General features: G+C 41.2%; 1 protein-coding gene across 1 annotated transcript in view; it reads left to right on the forward strand.

Annotated features, from left to right (window-relative positions):
- The first annotated feature begins 1,528 nt into the window (after window positions 1–1,528).
- Window positions 1,529–18,622, forward strand: part of phactr2 (phosphatase and actin regulator 2) — a 44,893-nt gene continuing 27,799 nt past the window's right edge. The window contains exon 1 of the mRNA XM_078288792.1: window positions 1,529–1,664. Within this exon, the coding sequence (XP_078144918.1) occupies window positions 1,529–1,664 (136 nt within the window). The remainder of the gene's footprint in view (window positions 1,665–18,622) is intronic.

The following is an 18,622-nucleotide window of genomic DNA, read 5'->3' on the forward strand; positions in this document are numbered from 1 at the left end:
CTGTGTGACAAGCAAGTGTGTGTGTGTGTGTGTGTGTGTGTGTGTGTGTGTGTGTGTGTGTGTGTGTGTGTGCGCGTGTAGCGGAGTGCTGGAGGGGGTTTTGCGACATCTAGCGTTTAAAAGCCGCGGCTACTGCTTGTCTATTAATTTGCTGTTGAATAATGTTCGTTCATTCATTCATTCATTCATTCGTTCATTCATTCATTCATTAATTCAACATAGGAACTCTTCTTGCAAGCCCACCCAGTTTAACTTGTCTATTCATTTCATTACCAGATCTGTTTAATCAGGTCTGCTTAATGTTGTTTATACTTATAAACGAAAATTAAATGATTAAATGCTTTTGTTCATCGCTGATTTAAAGGTAAATTAAATTCAATATATGTATGGGATAGATTTCTATGTGGGTTAGGTTTCAGGGTTGCCTTTCAAAATGCTTTCTCTATTATTTTGCGGAAAATTGATATTTAGGCTACTGTTCATGTTTTAAATTTGTACAAAAGCCACTGGACTCATACCGGTAAGCGTTAATCCCTATAAAAGTATATTTCCAATACTCAGATTGCACCCGATAAAGAAAATAGCCTATATTATGCTTCAATACATGATTTAGCCTGCTTTATTGGTGTGGAACCGAGGACGTGTTTGGGGACTAGCCTATTGCACCACTTCCGTCCTGAAACTTGTAGATAACACTGAATACATTTACATTAATTAGAGCATCCGCATAAATATTGTCTACATTGGGCCTATATAGTATATACTGTATATACACAGTATGCAACACTTGCCTTAAAGTGCATTGTGATGCATTACAAAGGCAGAGATAAACTTTTCATCAGAATAAAAATCATTAAACAAGCATCACGAAATTGCCTTCAATTTAATATCATGCCATTAACCATATACCGTTGCCCCATAAAATATTCAACCCTCTATTTTTTGCACATTGTGTTTAATAGCCTGTAGCTGCATCAAGCTCTGAGTACTAGCCTATATAGCCTACGTTATGATGTGCTTATGATGCCTTCTAATATCTTATAAGCACCACTTCATGTAAAGTATTACCAAAAATAATAAAATTTGGTATTTGTTTGGCACACAATTAGTGAGTTTTACTTTAAGGATGGTGTTTAGGCGACCCTGTTTTTCACGGCCGCTTAACTTTTGTTTTAAAACGGGGTTAGTAGGCTAGTTATTCGGATTTTTACAATCCTGGATTAGAAAGTCAGATCACATTTCAACATAGACACATATGTCTTGTAATATATCAACAAGGCAGTGGGCGTTTGCAGGCCTACACACAGAAACATCTGCCTACTGCAAAAAAATAAAAAAAAAGTCTGAGCAAACAAAAGCAAGAGGGGCGGGGCAGCAGGCTCCTGATGATGATGATGATGATGATGATGATGATGATAAGTTTATGCTCCTCTACTTACTTGTGGCTCTGGCACTGTCAGTGTAAGCCCGGGCCTGCGACACCCGCTTTTTGAAACGGTTTCTGCTGTACTGAGGGCTGCATGCGACGATGGCAGAAGAGGGGGACTCTTACCCGGAGCTGAGGCACTTTCCTCCGCTGTGGCCCCTTCCCAGGCTCCGCTCCCACAGCGACGCCTCCGGCTTCCGCGCCAGGGTCTTGTTCAGGCTGAGGGGCGCCCGCTCAGGTAGGCCAGTGAACATCACTTTACCGAAATAAACAAATATACAAATAACGGATACATTAGAAATCCTGTCATGTAGCCTAATTATGAGGCTAGGAAAACAAACCGTCAAATAGAATCATTGAATTTATACATGGGTTAGATTAGGAAAACACACACACACAAAAAAAGTCAGTTCCTTGGACGTGTTGTAAGCTGCTGACATCAAATTTAAATTCCTGCAAAATATGTTCATCCAATTATCATCACATTAAACATCCTCAAACTGCTTCTAAGACCAAATGCGTGTATTTTTTTCTTAGTAAGACAAACTGTTTTCTAAGATAAAATGGCACATTTCTGGTATTACATGAGAATTATCAGCAGCCCCGAACTAGACAGGATCTCTCATTTAGATATGAATGCAGCAGTGGCTTCCTGCTCTGCTTTAACAAAGCAAAGGAAAACACACTCTCTCTCTCTCTCTCTCTCTCTCTCTCTCTCTCTCTCTCTCTCTCTCTCTCTCTCTCTTTCTCTCTCTCTCTCTCTCTCCCTATCCCCCCACCCTCTCTCTGCATCATGCACTGCCATCAAACACTGTTTTTTATGATAAAGGTTAAAGGCAAACTAACAGTGGCAGTCAACATTGTGACTATAGTCCATTGTATTTTGCTGCTGAACAAACCTGCCTATGTAAACCATATTTATTAAGACCTTGGTCACAGTGTTAACCAATTGTGTGTCCTCATCACCTCACTTAAATGTCACACTATCATCACTATCTAAACCCTGACAGCTGAGACCATACAGGCTCATACTTACACTGTTTCAGTGGTTAAAACCACTTCCTTCAAATGGCTTCTGCCTCTTGGCCCAGAGCTTTGTCTGCATCTCTCTGCCCCTCCAAACCACTCTCACCTACTTTTAGATATGCTGCAAGCCTACAGCATACGAAAGAGTTAATCTTTTGCATTGGCTGCTTTTCTGTAAGGGCTGCCTTGTTCTGCAGCCTGATTAATTTCTCGTATCAACACAGAGGTGCACACTGTAACACTTAGATGACAGCTTGCCGTCACTCGGTTCGCCTTTATTTGCAACAGGAAGTTTTCTGTGTTTACGTTCAAGTTGTAATGACAGGAAATGATCGTGGAGTGGCCCAGTTAGGAAGTTAGATGTCCCTAGGTGTTTCTGCCTGCTGGTCATGTCAGCTCAGTATTACTCTGGCTTACTGCAAGGTTGGATTTGGAGAGGGTTCATGGTTGAAACTGCCTTGGTTTAGGCCAGGCTTTGGCTAAAAAAATGCACACTACAAATTAAGAGGTCTTGGACTAACTTCATGTCTGTGTTCTTGTTCACTGTGTCCTCACATCACCTCTTTCCTGGCTTCTCCAAGCTGTTTTTTTAAAGTATTGATTAGGACCCAGAGGGGCCTTACTTTAGCAGGCCTCCATATGAGAAGAGAAGGAGGTGGTTTTAATGAGGCTGGATTCCACAGTCAAGACTTAATTCAAGAATTTTGGATTCTGGGTTTAAAAAGTTGAAGAAACCCTTCCAGGTTATTTTAGTTGTATTTTAGTAGTATTATAGTACTCTATTCTGTTGTGTAGTTCAGTAAACTGAACAGTTTGTAAATCAAGCACCAGAGGGAGCTAGTCCACCTTCCTGTACAGAGACCATGTGCATAAAGATGGGGGCTTACACATTTGATGACATTACTTTTTTCACAGCCATCCCACAGAGCAAATCTTCCAAAGCGTCCAAATGTGGACTGACATCTGCCCTTGCCAGTTTAGTCAGAAGAGGGTTCACATTGCAAAGTGGGACAGCCTAAGAGGATTAAATAAAATCAATACAGAAGGTTGCCATCTTTATACACCTAGGTCATTGTCCTTGTGCATTTCAGGATAGCTGGTATTGAACAGAATGAGATTGGAGTAGGGTAGCACCGGCGAAAATGAAGAATTTTCCTTCCAACAGTGTGACTTTGAAAATGTCACAAATGTTATAAAATATTTGATTTGAGATTAGTATCTAAACTACAAAAGACATGCCCAGCGTGTCTCTCTGAAAAACATGATGTGAATTATAGTGTTTTTTGACTAAAAGGGGCGTCTTGGCCTCGCTGATGGGAAAATTCCCCTGGCCTGAGGAAAAATGCCCCTAGGGGGAATATTACCCAAATTAATGCCTGAGTCAAGTCTTTTTTGTGTCCTTGCAGTTTAGACTAAATGTTTTACAAGCTCTAAGAATCATAAATGTTTCAGAAGCACCAAGACTCCCCATTTCATTCATTCATTCTTTTTTCATGCCCACTTAATCCTTCTCAGGGTTCGCAGGGGGGGGGGGGGGGGGGGGGGCTGGAGCCTGTCCCAGCATGCACTGGGCAGAAGGCAGGGAGACACATGGACAGGTTGCCAGGCCATCAAGGGGCTGACACAGAGAGACAGACACTCACATTCATACACTGGAGGAAAACACACACAAACACACAGAAAGGGCTGTGGCCAGGAATTATTCAACTGAGCCACTGTGCCGCCATTAACTGATCCACATAGAGAAATTCTCTTTTCACTCACAATGACTCAATGTGTTGCTCAAGGACACTTCAGCAGGGCGGGTGCTTGCTGACACGGGCTTGAACCTTAGTCATTTGGTTCTAACCCCTAAGCCAACCTGCCAAGAATCCTATTTATAATATTTAGTCTAATTTAATCAATACTTGTTAGAGTAATGCCTCAGTTAATGCAAGAAATTATGAAATACAGTGCCAGAAAAGTCCCTTAAAGATTTTAATCTTGAAACAAATGCATATCGTCGTGGGTGTGGGTGAAAGACCCTTTATCTCCAAAATGTCAACTTTTAAGGAACTAAGAAAAACAGCCTTGAGCTCAGCTTGATGTGTTTTTCAGTTTATCCAATGAGTTTCAAAAGGGTTTCATGGTCCCAAGAGGTCGGAGAATTTTCTCAACCCATAGAGGGGCAAGGAATCTTTCAGTTGAAGTGAAAACATGAACATCACCCAAATTGGACCTGACTTACAAGGTTTTCACATGACAACAGCGATATCTGAATGCATTTTCAATCTTTGTTCAATTTAATTTTTCACATACATACCTTATTTTTCTTTTCAAAATAATCTAAACTGAATATAACATTCTTATCTCATTGAATTTCCTTCCAGCTTCCAAGTTGCACAGGTGAATTTGAATGCTGTCAGTTTTGAAAACAGAAGGCTGAATTGAAACTATTGACAGAATTCACAGATGAAACCGTGACCTTTGAATAAGCCGGCATCTGCACTAATGAGCCCACTGGTGACAGCGATCACATCTCACCCACTTCCCACCACTAACTGAACTCTGTGGGTGGGGTGTGTCCCTCAACCAGAGGCCTTCAACCACAATGCATGGATGATACATTAGTAATTAAAGGAAAAAGATATTAAATATCACCTTATGCAATCCATTTGATCTCATAGTAGGCAGATTTGAGAAACTATAGATGACATTTTGAATTGTTAAGTTGATTTTAAAAGCATTGCATAGCCTAAATATAGCAAGAATTTCCCCCCAAATCATCACCATGTAAATACCACCAAAGTATCAGCAATTCAAACACAAAATTATATTTATAAAGGAGGAGATTTCCTCTTAAACGTGTTCAAATAAAATATGTTATCATAATATCCTCAAAACAAATGCAAATACTGCCATAGCATTTGGTGTATAATGGACGTCTGTGAGTTTGTTGCAAGCATGAATTGTGTCCTTGATTAGAATTTATGCAGTAATATTAAACTACAAGTGCAGACATACTTGAAGAACAAAAATACTTCAAAAATATTGAAACATTTTGGAAGCATCCGTGACAAGGTACATTAAAACATGTGAATCATAGCTTAATATGTTTTATGGAGATTTAATAAAGATGGACATGTTCACTATTTTTTTATTCCTCCAGCAGATATTTTGTAAGATAAAGATGTAAGAGATTAGTCATGTTTGTTTGTGATAATATGCAGTTTCTAAAGCTATGTGTGCAATGCGTATACATGTTTGCACGTGTGTGTATGCATGCACGTGTGTTTATGTGTTTGTAGAAAGAGTCTGTTTGGGATAATGTGCAGGTTTAGATCGTCTTTTCTGTCTGTCCTAAATAGCATGCTGTCCTCCTGATGGGTACTGTATTAGTCACGTAATTATACAGCCAGAGAGGTGAGAGGAGAAGCAGAGGAGAGAGGAGAAGAGAAAGGGAAGAAGAGAACTGAGGAGGAGAGAAAAGACAGCAGAGGAGGAGAAAAGAGCTGAGGAGAAAAGCGGAGAGGAGCAAGGTCAGGAACGATTAAATAGAGAGGGAGAAACACAAAAGAGATCAGTAGGGGATAAAAGGAGGAGAGGGAAGAGAACCAAAGAGGGAGACAATCTATTGGGGAAAATGCGGGAAAATGAGGAAAACACAAATAAGGGAGGAGAGGAGGTATAAATGGGGTGCGAGGACAGGATGATGAAGGAGAAGGAGGAGGAGGAGGAAGACAGATGGAAGGCTTGAAGAAGAGAGGAGGACAAGAGAGGAGTGTCAGCTTGCTGGTGCGCTCTACTCTTTGTGGCTACTCTCCTGGAAATAGCATTGATTACAGACCCTTTTAGACTGCAATAACTACTTGTTAAAATGTACTGTAGTGTGCAGAGCAGCCCTTCCTCCTCCTCTGCCCACACACAGTCTAGCCTCAGCCACACTCTGCGCCTTTTCTCTTTGTTGCTGTTGGAGGAACCACTAGTGTATCCAAAAAGTTCCATGGTTAAGGTTTTGTGCAGTAATTAGAGCCCAAGCCATAATTGCGGTATGGTGTCAACTGTTCACATGTTGTCACCCCATGAAACCTTTGTTTACATAGTGAAATCTTGAATTGAAGATATCTACATGTGTTTTGCATTTTGAGGAAGGTTGGTTTAGTTTTTAAACACTGGAGTAAAACAGAGATGTGTAAAATACATTTGTGAATCTAGTTTGCCATTTACAAGCCTAACTGCTCCGAAACTTTAAGAAAATTTAGATTTTTAGATTTAAATTAAGTGAAAAATAAAGTAAACAGCCTTATTTTCAGATTGATAATCACACATTTTGAAATGATCCCGTAATGTTTACTTGTTTTATTTACCCTTGGATCATGAAACATATTCATCAACGATGATGTACTGTAATGTCATTTTATTTTCAGCCTCTTATCTATTTTTCTTTCATTATATCCCTAATCTTAATACTATCTTCCGTCTCCAAGTATTCCATTACAGCACAAGGCTATCCTGGTAGGCAAACAACAAGTGATTGTAATTGTGATTGTGAAGGAATATCTCTTCCGCAGCACATATGCATAAAAATTAATATAAAAATCTTGATGAAATCCTGAATCTTGTTGAATCTTGATTCAACTCCAAATCTCTCTATTTCAATTATATTGTCACATTGAATGTTTTGGGGCTGCAGAACACAATACGCACTGCACGTTGAGAAAAGAGGGTTTGACTCTGTGTATTTTTAAATATCAATTGACCTTGTGTGAACTACTGGCACTGCCAATTTTTGGTGTCCTCAGTTCTGTTGTCGTTTCTACTGTGTGTGTGTGTGTGTGTGTGGGTGGGAGCCGATGAGCCAGTTGTTTTTCTTCTCTTTTATTGTGAGCTGTTTCATTGGAGAGCATCAAATGTCAAAGTCTCCCTGTCTCCGTTTCCCTCCCCTTCCCACCCAAAACGATCTGTCTACCAGTAACTCTGTGTGGTTAATGAATAAGCCTTTAACTCTATTAATATTTGCTGAAACACTTCAGCAACAAATGGGCAGGATGTTGCTATATTACACTGCACAGATTCTAATAATCCTGCTCACACATAGTACTTAGATAAATGTGTACATAAGTGTGTGTGTGTGTGTGTGTGTGTGTGTAGCGGGGGCTTCCGATGGAAATTTAATATAACTTTAAAGTGAGCGACAGTGATAGAAAGAGAGAGAAACAGAGACCTTCGTGGGGAAAGACAACAAAGAAAACACGTTGCACTTTCAGGCATGAGGATGGGAAGGGAAAGGAAAAGAGAGAGCTGAGACGAGGGAGGATGAGAAGGAATAAAAAAGGAGCACAAGTAGAGTTACTGTAAGTAGAAGAAAGGAGTGGAGTGGGGAGGAGAGGAGAGGAAAGGAGGGAAGGAGAAAGGAGCATTACTGTATACCGTATGGGATAAGAGTAGCTGCTCTTATGTAGTCAATAACCTAATGGCTGTGTGGTCATCATGTCTGTTTGGCTCTGCAGTTTACTTGTCTTTACATTGGCTTGCGCACACACACACACACACACACACACACACGCACACACACACACACACACACTGATATTGTCTCAGATTCACTGCGCTGCTTCACTCATTCGTGTCACATGTTGTACTTATTTACCAAATGAGATAGGTTAGATAAAGAACAGGATATTAAAAATCAAACATGTGTGTGTGTGCTCTCCCAGCTCGATACACACACATGTAGCAGTGTGTGTGTGAGTGTGTATGTGTGTGCGAAACACCTTGAAGAGAACACAGACCACCAATTATGATTCATCTGGTGCTACACTGTGCTGCCACATCCAGCATCAAGCCTTCATTGGCATACAGATGATATATTTACTATGTCATGGAGTGGCTCTTCACAACACTTGAGCGATCGCATGGGATTGTGAGCTCAAGTGTGTGTGAGTGTGTGTGTGTGACAGAGAGGAAGAAGGAAAGATAAAGAGAGAAAATGTCCATCTGTCTGCCTCCATCTCCCAGTCCCTCTTGTACTCTGTTTTCTTTCTTTGTCTGTTTGTGTCTCTCTTTCTGTGTGTATCTATCTCACTGTTTACTTATTTAGCTTTGTTAATATTCCTGTCTTTATGCTTTTGACCTATTGTTTTACAACCTCCATTGTTTTTACCATGGCGCCATGGTCTTCAAGAGCCAAAGTCAGGTCAGTCAGTGAGACATTTCACTCCTTTATAAATGTGTGCAAACTTAATCATGGTGCGGTAAAAAACATAAAAACATAAAACATCTTTTACAAATCAAGTCTATTCTTCATCAAGCAGTTAAAGTAAAATTTGTATTATTGTGAAAATGTAACTTTATCTATGAATCCTCACATCTAGGTTTTTGCGATTCACCAAACTCCCATATTCCTGTTCTTGGATGCAAATTAATTTTGATGACATCACACAAAAGGATAACATACTTTTAGGTTTTTAATTGATTACTGCTGCGATGAATTGTATGGTGATACAGCTATATAGATAAATCTTATGATGACTGCAAGACAACACATACTCTGTATTCTATAGGCAGTGCTTCTATGTATGTATGTAATATGCTACAAGCTATGTTTGTGATTCAGTTTCTAACTTGATGAGCAAGCTAAGTCGCCTAATATTACTGTATTCTTCAAAGAAGAGACTATAAGGCATCTGATGAATTAGGGAGCCACAGAGCTGAGATCACATTCAAATGAACTCATCTTTAGTAGGTCTGTATGTTGTTGCTTCAAATGCTCCATGGGACTGGACAGAATCTGTACTTGTTATGCCAGCGGTGAAACTATTCATGCATGCGTTGGTGAGTTGCGAGTTGCGTGAGGTTCATGCAAATTTACTGTTATACGAATTTACTGTTATACGATTATACAAATGCAATCAAAATTACACGCAATAACACGCTCTTCAATTGTTTAAACAGTTGAAAGAGAGGAGAAATCCTGTTTTACAACAGCACAATTCACACATTATTACACATTATTCATCATCAAGTTAGAAAGTAAGTAATTCAGCATATTAAATCTCTTCTTTCTTCTCTGTGGCATGATATTAACATGACCAAAGCTATGTCCACAGTTAGAGGTTAAGCTAATGCCAGCTAATGTCCACAGCCAGGTTAGCTTACTATACAGAAAATACTTATTATTTAATTGTAAAGTTAATCCACAAACCTTCAAAATACTGGATGACAGTGATTTATTATTCTTGGATGAATGTCACAAGCTGTATGCAGTCCATTGTTTTTGTTACTATCAGCTGTCACTATCAGCTGGCTGTAGTAGTACTATAACTGTCCCACAGTTGACAGTCACGTGACATGTTATCAGCATTTTGATTGGCTGTTGCGTGAACCTAGTTGCAAAAAGTTCAAATAGTTTCAGCTTGATGCAACCAGGTTGCGCACAACTTTTCAGTTAATTGCAGGTGGTGATACACAGTGCAACTCCGATGAAACTCAGCTGCATACAAACGAGTTGTGTGAAAACACGGTGCAACACCAGCATTAGACGTTCATGTGAACAATCTAATTTAGTGCTGGATTGATGGTGTTGCACTGACGTCTGCTTATTTTCTGCTGAACATGAACAACCACGATAGTCATTTGGATGCAGAATAGTGCATTTGGATAAACAAGCAAAAGTAAAAACACTGATACAAATCCACGCACCTCTGCCTAATGTGATGCAGCCGGCCAAAAGGCACTCAACTTCTTCTTCCATCAACAACTCCTCTCCTCTCCTCTCCTCTCCTCTCCTCTCCTCTCCTCTCCTCTCCTCTCCTCTAGCTGAACGCCACAAAGGGACCTCAACACAGCAGGGAGAGAGAGACACAGAGAGAGAGACAGAGAGAGAGAGAGGATATGGGGAAAAGGAAGGAAGACTGGAGTGAGCGGAGAGGGAGGAAAAACGGACAGGGAGGGAGATGGAGAGAAACAGAGGATGAGAGACAGACCGGGAGGGAGGGCAAGGGACTGAGATGGAAACAAACATTAACTTTTAATGCTCTTTATTGGAGCAAGGCGGGCAGGAGGGAGGAGGGGCGAGTGAGGAGCAGACAGAAGAGAGAGACAGAGACTGAGAGGGAGGGAGAGAAAGGAAGGGAGGGGAGAGTGATGAAGGAGAGCGAGGGAGGGAAGTAGACAGCGAGAGAAGAAGGGACAGAGAGGGAAAGGGAGGGGAGAGAGAGGAGAGAGAGAGAGAAGGGAGAGAGGGAGGTAGAGAGATAGAGTATTGGTAAAAGGGAAGGATCAACTCACACTGCTGATAATATTCTCTGGGTCAAGTCATGGAACATGCCGGTGAGTTTCCCCTTCTACAATAAGCGGTGTGTGTTTCTCTCTCTCTCTCTCTCTCTCTCTCTCTCTCTCTCTCTCCATGTTATTCAGTGTCTCTTTCACTTTTCTGTGTCTGTGTTAGTGTAACAGAAGCTACGGCAGAGACAGAGACAGTGAGATTCTTTCCACCACCCGTTCCTCTTGTTTTTGCATGCAGTCCATGTACTGCATATAGCTGGTGAGCGCTTTAAATGTAAAATGTATATAAACATCATAAATCTTCTGCCTGTATTGTCTGGATCTTGGCTGAACTATGAACCCGGCTGCTGACAGTGTTTATTATAGAGGAATTTTGTCACTGTTAGTGTTTGGGTTGGGGTCAGCTTTGTCAAGACCATTCAGTCAACCAAACAGACCTTTAGACATAAAACTGGTGTTATAATGCCTTTGTCTGTGCACATCATAGAGTAAATGACTTACTATCAGTGCCTTTGACTGTTTGCAACAACTAATTTGTATGAGCAAAGCCTCTCACTGCTGGTGAGGCATGACTTGGCTGGCTGGCTGGCTGTTTGTCAAGATGATCTCTGGCTGAGAAATGCAGAGCGGGAGCTGGTTTGTCTAGTATTCATTTGGCTTGTTTCATAATCTAAACATAAATATGCAGTATACATCAATGACAACAACATACAGTTTTACATCATTTAAAGGGGCAAGACATGAAGTTTTGAAGATACAAACAATTGCAATTATCAATACCGTTGTGTAGAACAGTATTGATAAGATGGAAACATTAATGCAGGCTATTTGATATTGCTAACAGTTTACCAGGCTTCTGAGATGCTGAGAGCTCCAGTTTTGCTGATTACACTTTTATTAAAAGGTGTGTTGGCAATGGTTTCGAAGTAATAATGATTGCCTACTTAACTTGAAATGCAATTATTGGTTTTGTAAGTCTGCCCACAGCTGCATTATGGCATTCTGATAAATGACTAAGACAAAGTACACATCATATAGTATCTTTATTATCCATAGACATCGTGTAGAGCGTAGTGTTGTGCAGCCACTCTTCAGGCCGATACTCCCAGGTGGGCCTGGCCGGCAGCCATCTTGGGTGTACCAGACCAAACGACAATAGTACGCTGGCTTATGTTCATTCTGCGCTTCCCAAGTTGGTGTCACACTCAGCTGGAGGAGTGCTGCTAGATCCCGGGCGGACAGTCATGCTATATTTGGCCCATGTTATCTGATATAGTTTAATTATGGTTAGTTTGCTGCCGTTGTCATAACATGTCACTGTGTTTAATAGGCAATATAGCTCCAGTTGGCGTGTGTTAATAAAGAAGGCCACAAACCGCTTTATGACTCCTGTTCTGATTCAGACATGGGAGGACAAAGAAGCTGTTTGGGATCAAATTTAGAAAGGATCAAATGGGTGGATGGATGGATTCATACATACAGTGCATACATACATGCATACATACATACATGCATACACACCTATGTTCTTTTCTTCATTGTTATCTTAGGTATAATTAGCCATTCATAAAGGCTTTACAGAAATAAACTTGCTTTAACCCTTTCCCATGACCTTCCCAGTATGTGTGTGTGTGTGTGTGTGTGTGTGTATACGTGTGTTTGTGTGCAGCCACATAAAGCAATATTATGGTTGTTGTGTGTTCCTGAAACAGCATTTTGCAAGGCAAAGTAGCATCTGTGTCTGAGTGTGCACATGTGCATGTGTGTGTGTGTGTGTGTGTGTGTGTGTGTGTGTGTGTGTGTGTGTGTTTGTCTGTGTCTGTGTCTGTGTGTGTGAGTGACTATGTATATGAGACTGAATGTCCATATTTGCATATGGCCATTTGACTAAAGTGATTCAGCACTGTGCACTAGAGTCTGGGTCATCTGGAGACATTGGACATATTTATCATCATTACAGTCTAATGCAGACAGAATCTTACATTCTGCTTGTTGCACATCTGCTGACCTGCAGTCTTCAGGGTTCTCAAATATCTTCAAACTAAGGACCCCAACTAGATATGCATTTGATCAAGGACCCCATCTAAAAAGAAAAATAGCTGGGCATCCTGAAAATAGCTGTTCTTAACTTTAATTATGCTACAAATGATGTGTGTAGAGAACAGCGGTGAGAGTGGAGTCTGTGGTCAGAATACCAATTCTCTTTAAATACAATAATCATAAACTAAAGCTATTCATCATTTTATGAGGGGCTTGCTCAAATAACACCTGTACAATCACTGTGCTGCTGCGGCAGTTTTTTCATGAATTATGTCTATGATGAAATGGAAACACTTCTTTTGGCCTATTTATCATGACAGATTACCACACTAATAGCGACCGATGACATCTATTTATCTACTTTTTATCTACCTAACATACCTATCTCTCTCTCTGTTATTCTCTCTCTCTCTCTCTCTCTCTCTCTCTCTCTCTCACACACACACACACACACCTATTTAATTTGCTGTGAAACTTGCCACAGGTAAAGAAGCATATTTCATGTTTGACAGCTGGATCCATCAACTCGCCACATTTTTTTTTCTTTAAAGAGAAATATCCTCATGTTTATGTAATGATGTAATGAATAGTTGATCATCTTAAGTCTATTCTTTTATCTTTGCTGTTACATCTATATCATTTGTTTACATTCATAAGATATTATGCTACTTGTTTTGGTGGTGATGGAAGATATGTGCACTTGCTTACAGTAGTTATTTGTTAACTTGCCGTTAAGTGTGTCAGCTAAATACATCAGAATTGAGAAGGGCTAGCCAGGATGCGCTGCTGCCCAAGACCCTTTGATTCCCACTCGGGTAAAACAGACCTCGTTGTGTCAGTGAGATACAGCTGGATGTTTGCCAAAGTAAGCATCATCATCATAAAAACCAGTGGCGCTGGCAGTCTGCTTTAAAACAAATGCCCATGTTGAATCTCCACAGGAGCAATAATGTCCTGACTAACAGCAGCATGACACATCCGACCAAACAAGACTGACATGCTTTGGAAAGCTGTTTTGATTGAGTGACAGGGCTTCAGCAGTACATCTGTGCAGATATGACCTTATATAGCTACAATATGAAGGTGTAGAAATGCATGCTGGCTGCCATTTGTTTATTCTCCCTCCTCTGTCCTCTCGCTCTCTCTTACACTTTCTCAGGCTCACACAAGTCTAAAACAAACACGCACATTCACAAACATGGTGATGTTGAGTTTTTCCTCATGAAACATTGTATCTGTAATCTAACATTGCTTTTATATTTTGCTGCTACCATGCCCTTAATACAGTTGCTATTATTAAAGACCCTACACTATTGTTACAATCTTTCCTCCATCTCTCTCTCCTTCTCTCTCTCTCCCTCTCTCCAGCTCTCTGGCTCTCTGGCTGGCAGGATGTCAGCTATTGATTTATACTGGCAACATTTTAGCAATGATGGCTGCTTATAATGGCTGTACCAAACAGAATACAACAAACAGGAGATCAGGTTTCAGGCAAGCTGGCTAGCATATGGGAAGAGGAAGAGAGGTGACAGTAACCACTACTGTATCACTGCAGTAAACGACTGTATAGTTAATTTTATGAGGCTAATACGCCTTGTAGTTAGAATAGTAGGGATGGATGGACGGAGAGAGGGTGGAGGGGAGGGACAAATACATGTATGAAAGGAAGGATGATGGATAAAGGTTTGATTAGGCCATACTGTCTGCCTTTCCCTGTGGGGAGTGGGAGCATGTGCAGGAACTAAATCTTCCTATATTAAATTATTGATTTTAGATTGTTACATGTGGCCAAAGCCACAAGCATCGCAGCATATCCTCAAAACAATGTCTCACCAACACAGGTCAGCAGTAAATGTCCTTCAGTCATTTTCATATGGTGGCTACACCACAACAACACCAAGGCACTCTACACAATGTGTGCAATGCTAGAACTTTAATTCATTCAAACCTTCTGGGAACTGCATGAGGTACTTCTGCAGAGTGAAAATATACTTTAAGATTCGTAGCACTGAAATATTAAAATGCAAGACCAAAACCTAGTAATGATAGGAAACACACATTCTGAAATGCTCTGCACGCTGTGAGCATGTGTAATTTAAATGCATTTAGTAGAATTCATCAACAGTTAAATTCCAACAATGATGCAGAATATATATGTTTTCACATTATTGCGTGTTTTGCTCTTCATGAATATCTGACAGACTGAGGTTTGGATTAATGAAGTTATACAGTGCTATGAAGAATCACATTGGATGTGCAATCAGACCATTTAAGCCCAGCTCTACTCAGCTCAGCATGGTTTGCTTGCATAACAGAACCTGTTCATTGCTGAGTCACACTTGAATGTTATGACAGTTTGTAGTCTGAATCATGGACTTTGTAAAGAGATATCCGGTTCCAGAATCCTGAAATAGTGCGGTTCTCCACAACACGGACAAAAAGCCACATGACCGGTGTAACTGCATACTCATGCACCAATCTTATATTTTTGGATTCGTGCAGGCAAGGAGTGTGTGGAAGTGCACATGACTGTATAGAAAATAGAACATTTGCACCTAAGGGTCTCCCACACAGTCTAAATACTGAATTGTGCTTGTACCCCTTCCCATCCCTGCCACTTTCCAACATTCATGGAAAAAAGAACTCTGAAGGTATTTGGGTATTAAACATTTCATCTAACAGTCCCGAATGCACAAAAGCATCAACATTTCAGGCACATTAGCATTAATAGGAACACTCACACACACACACACACACACACACACACACACACACACACACAGACACACTGTTGATCCATAGTCCCTCTAGTTTGGTTACAAGCACATTAGGAGACTTTACCCCGACAGAAACTTAGTTTAATAAATAAGTCAAGGGGAGGGGAGGAAGGCTCGGAAAAGTAGCACTTAAACAATTATTACCCCCTTGTTCTGCTGAGGCTACTGCTTAATATTTGATGACTCCCTTCCTCTCTCCTGGCCCTTCTCCTCCTCCGCCTCCCCTGTCTTCCCCTTTGCCGCTCCGGTCAATGAAAAGGTCACTCTCTCTCAGTTGATCTCTGTTATTTAGTATCAAACGGGACAAACAAGGATTGGGTTTCCCAAAAGTGTCACCTTGAAATACACCTTTCCTTACTGAAGCAGTGTCCTCTTGATTTACGATCCTTTCCCAAACGTCTCTGCTGGGGCTTTGTCTCCTTTGCACAGATTTAAAAGCATGGGATTGATCTGAGCTAAAGCCGGAGGGAGCTTTTCCCTGCTTATGTTTGATCGGTCAGCTGTATGGGAAGTCAGTTACATAGGAATCAATGCAGAGCAACATTTGAGTGTTTGGAGCTGAATGGTCTGCGAGTTTGTGGCAGTTCAAATCCCTTGACTGCTTCAGAAAATCTGGGTGGAAGAGGTGAACAAGAAGTACTATCTTGTCCCTTGTCCCTTCTTTTTAATTTTTATTTTGGAGACATTCTTTAGGAGTTTCTGTAGGTGGCGCTCTTTTCTTTGTCTGTTCAACCATGGTGGCTATCGCCGCTCATGCTAACTACGCAACTCTTCTTATATTTATTCCAAACAAATTTCTGTTGCTGCTGCCGGAAATGCAAAACACATCACTTCCCGGGAAAAACCTACCTGACATCAGGTGTTTAGACCAGCAAATGTAAACGCTTTCATGAACTGGGTATAGGTTTAGGGAAAGGGAGTAGCAAAACAGACGTTTATTTATATGACAATGAAAACAGCTCCTGTTAAAGAGCAGGACACTTAAACCCAAACTACTCCAGTGGAGCTGTTCAGTGCTGTGGTTGTGTGCAGCTCCTAAAGAGTGTGTGTGTGTGTGTGTGTGAGTGTGTGTATGTGTGTAACCCTCCCTCCCCTTGCTGCTTCAGGCTGTTGCTGTAAATACAAATGTGTTCTTAGTCATCTTGCTTATATAGAATAGGATGTAAAGCAGGAGCGTATAGGCCAGCTGCCTCCTCTCTATCCCGTCACAACAGCGTTTTCCATCGTCCTCATTGTCTCTTTTACACACGTGAAGCCTCCAGCAAATTGAATATGCGCAGCTGATACATCACGTTAATGAGATTACTGCCTCGTCAATGCTAACGCAGTCACTTTCCTCTGTTAACTTCCCTAAGTACTCCCATCCTCCTGTCCTGTCTTCATCCCGGTCACCCATCCACTTCACTGACTTCCTTCCTGTCTCAGTTATCCATCTTAATCCCTAATGACAGAGGCCCCACTCCCATAAGACTGTGGTTATCTTGGCAGCTCTGCAGGTGTGAATGTGTGTATTTATATAACTCTCCTTCCCATTGCAACAAGACATAGCAAGAATGTGCTGTGTCTAACTTGCCAGATTAAATAAAGGCAAGGGATGCTTGTGGTTTCTGAGATTACTTAGCTTTTTTATAGATGGAAAAAAGCTGGACAGCAGTTGTCAGAAATGGGGTTTTCACACACTAAGAATGAACAAGATTGGCCAGACAGTGACAAAACTGTCCAATCCTCTTTTGTCTCCTAGTTGAACTCAAGACAGCAGTGAATTGTAGTTCTGGAGCTAACAGTAGGGGGCAGTCTTGATCCAAATGGAAAATCACTTTTCACTTTTCCAGGCCAGGCAAGTTGAATTTGGCACTGTCACACTCTCTGTGTGTGTGTATGTGTGTGTGTGTGTGTGTGTGTGTGTGTGTGTGTGTGTGTGGCTGTTGTCTGACCGTTCAACTCTGTCACACTGGGCTCTGTGGGGTCTCAGCCAACACTCTGTTGACCGTGACAGCAGATAAAACTCTCTCTCTTCTCTCTCTTTCTCTCTCTCTCTCTCTCTCTCTCTCTCTCTCTCTCACACACACACACACACACACACACATATTGAGACTCATTCTGAGGCAGAAGCACTTGGCTTGGTTTGGCTGCAGCCTTGTCAGCCATCTCTAGTGTGAAGTGGTGTGAGCTCATATGGCTAATATCAAGCAGATATCGTTTATTTGCCCCTCTAACAAGGGATTAAATGGTCTTGCCAACAAACCTTACAGATTTCCCCCCTCCCTCCCCTTGAAGCCACTCAAAGCGTCTTCTGACAGGACGCAGGACTCCTTATCACCTCCCTTATTCAGAAGAAATCAGCTCAGAGTAGAGCTTGCTCCTTCAGGACGACCCTCATTTGGAACCACAGTTCTGCCCACGTCAGCAAATCAGACAATATCCAGACTCTGGATCCATTTATGTATTGTGCCATACTGTGGTTCAACTGGCAAGCGTTTTTGAACACCGATACGGATACTTTTAGACTGAAGTGACCAATATTTTGTGCCAATATAAATTTAAATTTGACCATTTTCATGCCAAAAAAAATCGGATTTTTATTTTTGGCATGTTGGAAAAGCCTCTGAAACAGCATTTAGACCATGTGACACTGAGGACTCCTTCACACCTGGCATTAACATGCATCATGGGTGATCGGATTGAGATCGGATAGTGATAGCAACGCATGAAGTCCAGGTGTAAATGCACTCAATACATGCTGAAGATCAGATCATCCAAACCACCTCCAGAAGTGGTCAGAGACTCACACAGTACCAAAGTAATGTGAATGCCAATGCGTCTTCAATCCACTTATAAGAGCTACGTTGACGGAAAAATTAAGTTTTGTGCACAGGTCCAACTAGGAAGCACAAGCAAAACAAACAGGCAGCAGGCCGCTCAGGCAGTAACATACTACCAAAAATGGATTGTCAGGACACTCATGGATGGGGAACAAGCAAGACAAGGCATTTAGTGTCAGTTTTAAAGGATGTAAATATTAGGCTACCAGAGGAAGTGCCGTAGGCCTACATGACAATCTGGTGAGGGAAAGAGAAATCCGATCCCA

This window comes from Centroberyx gerrardi, chromosome 15 (genome assembly GCF_048128805.1).
Source record: "Centroberyx gerrardi isolate f3 chromosome 15, fCenGer3.hap1.cur.20231027, whole genome shotgun sequence".
Classification (NCBI taxonomy): domain Eukaryota; kingdom Metazoa; phylum Chordata; class Actinopteri; order Beryciformes; family Berycidae; genus Centroberyx; species Centroberyx gerrardi.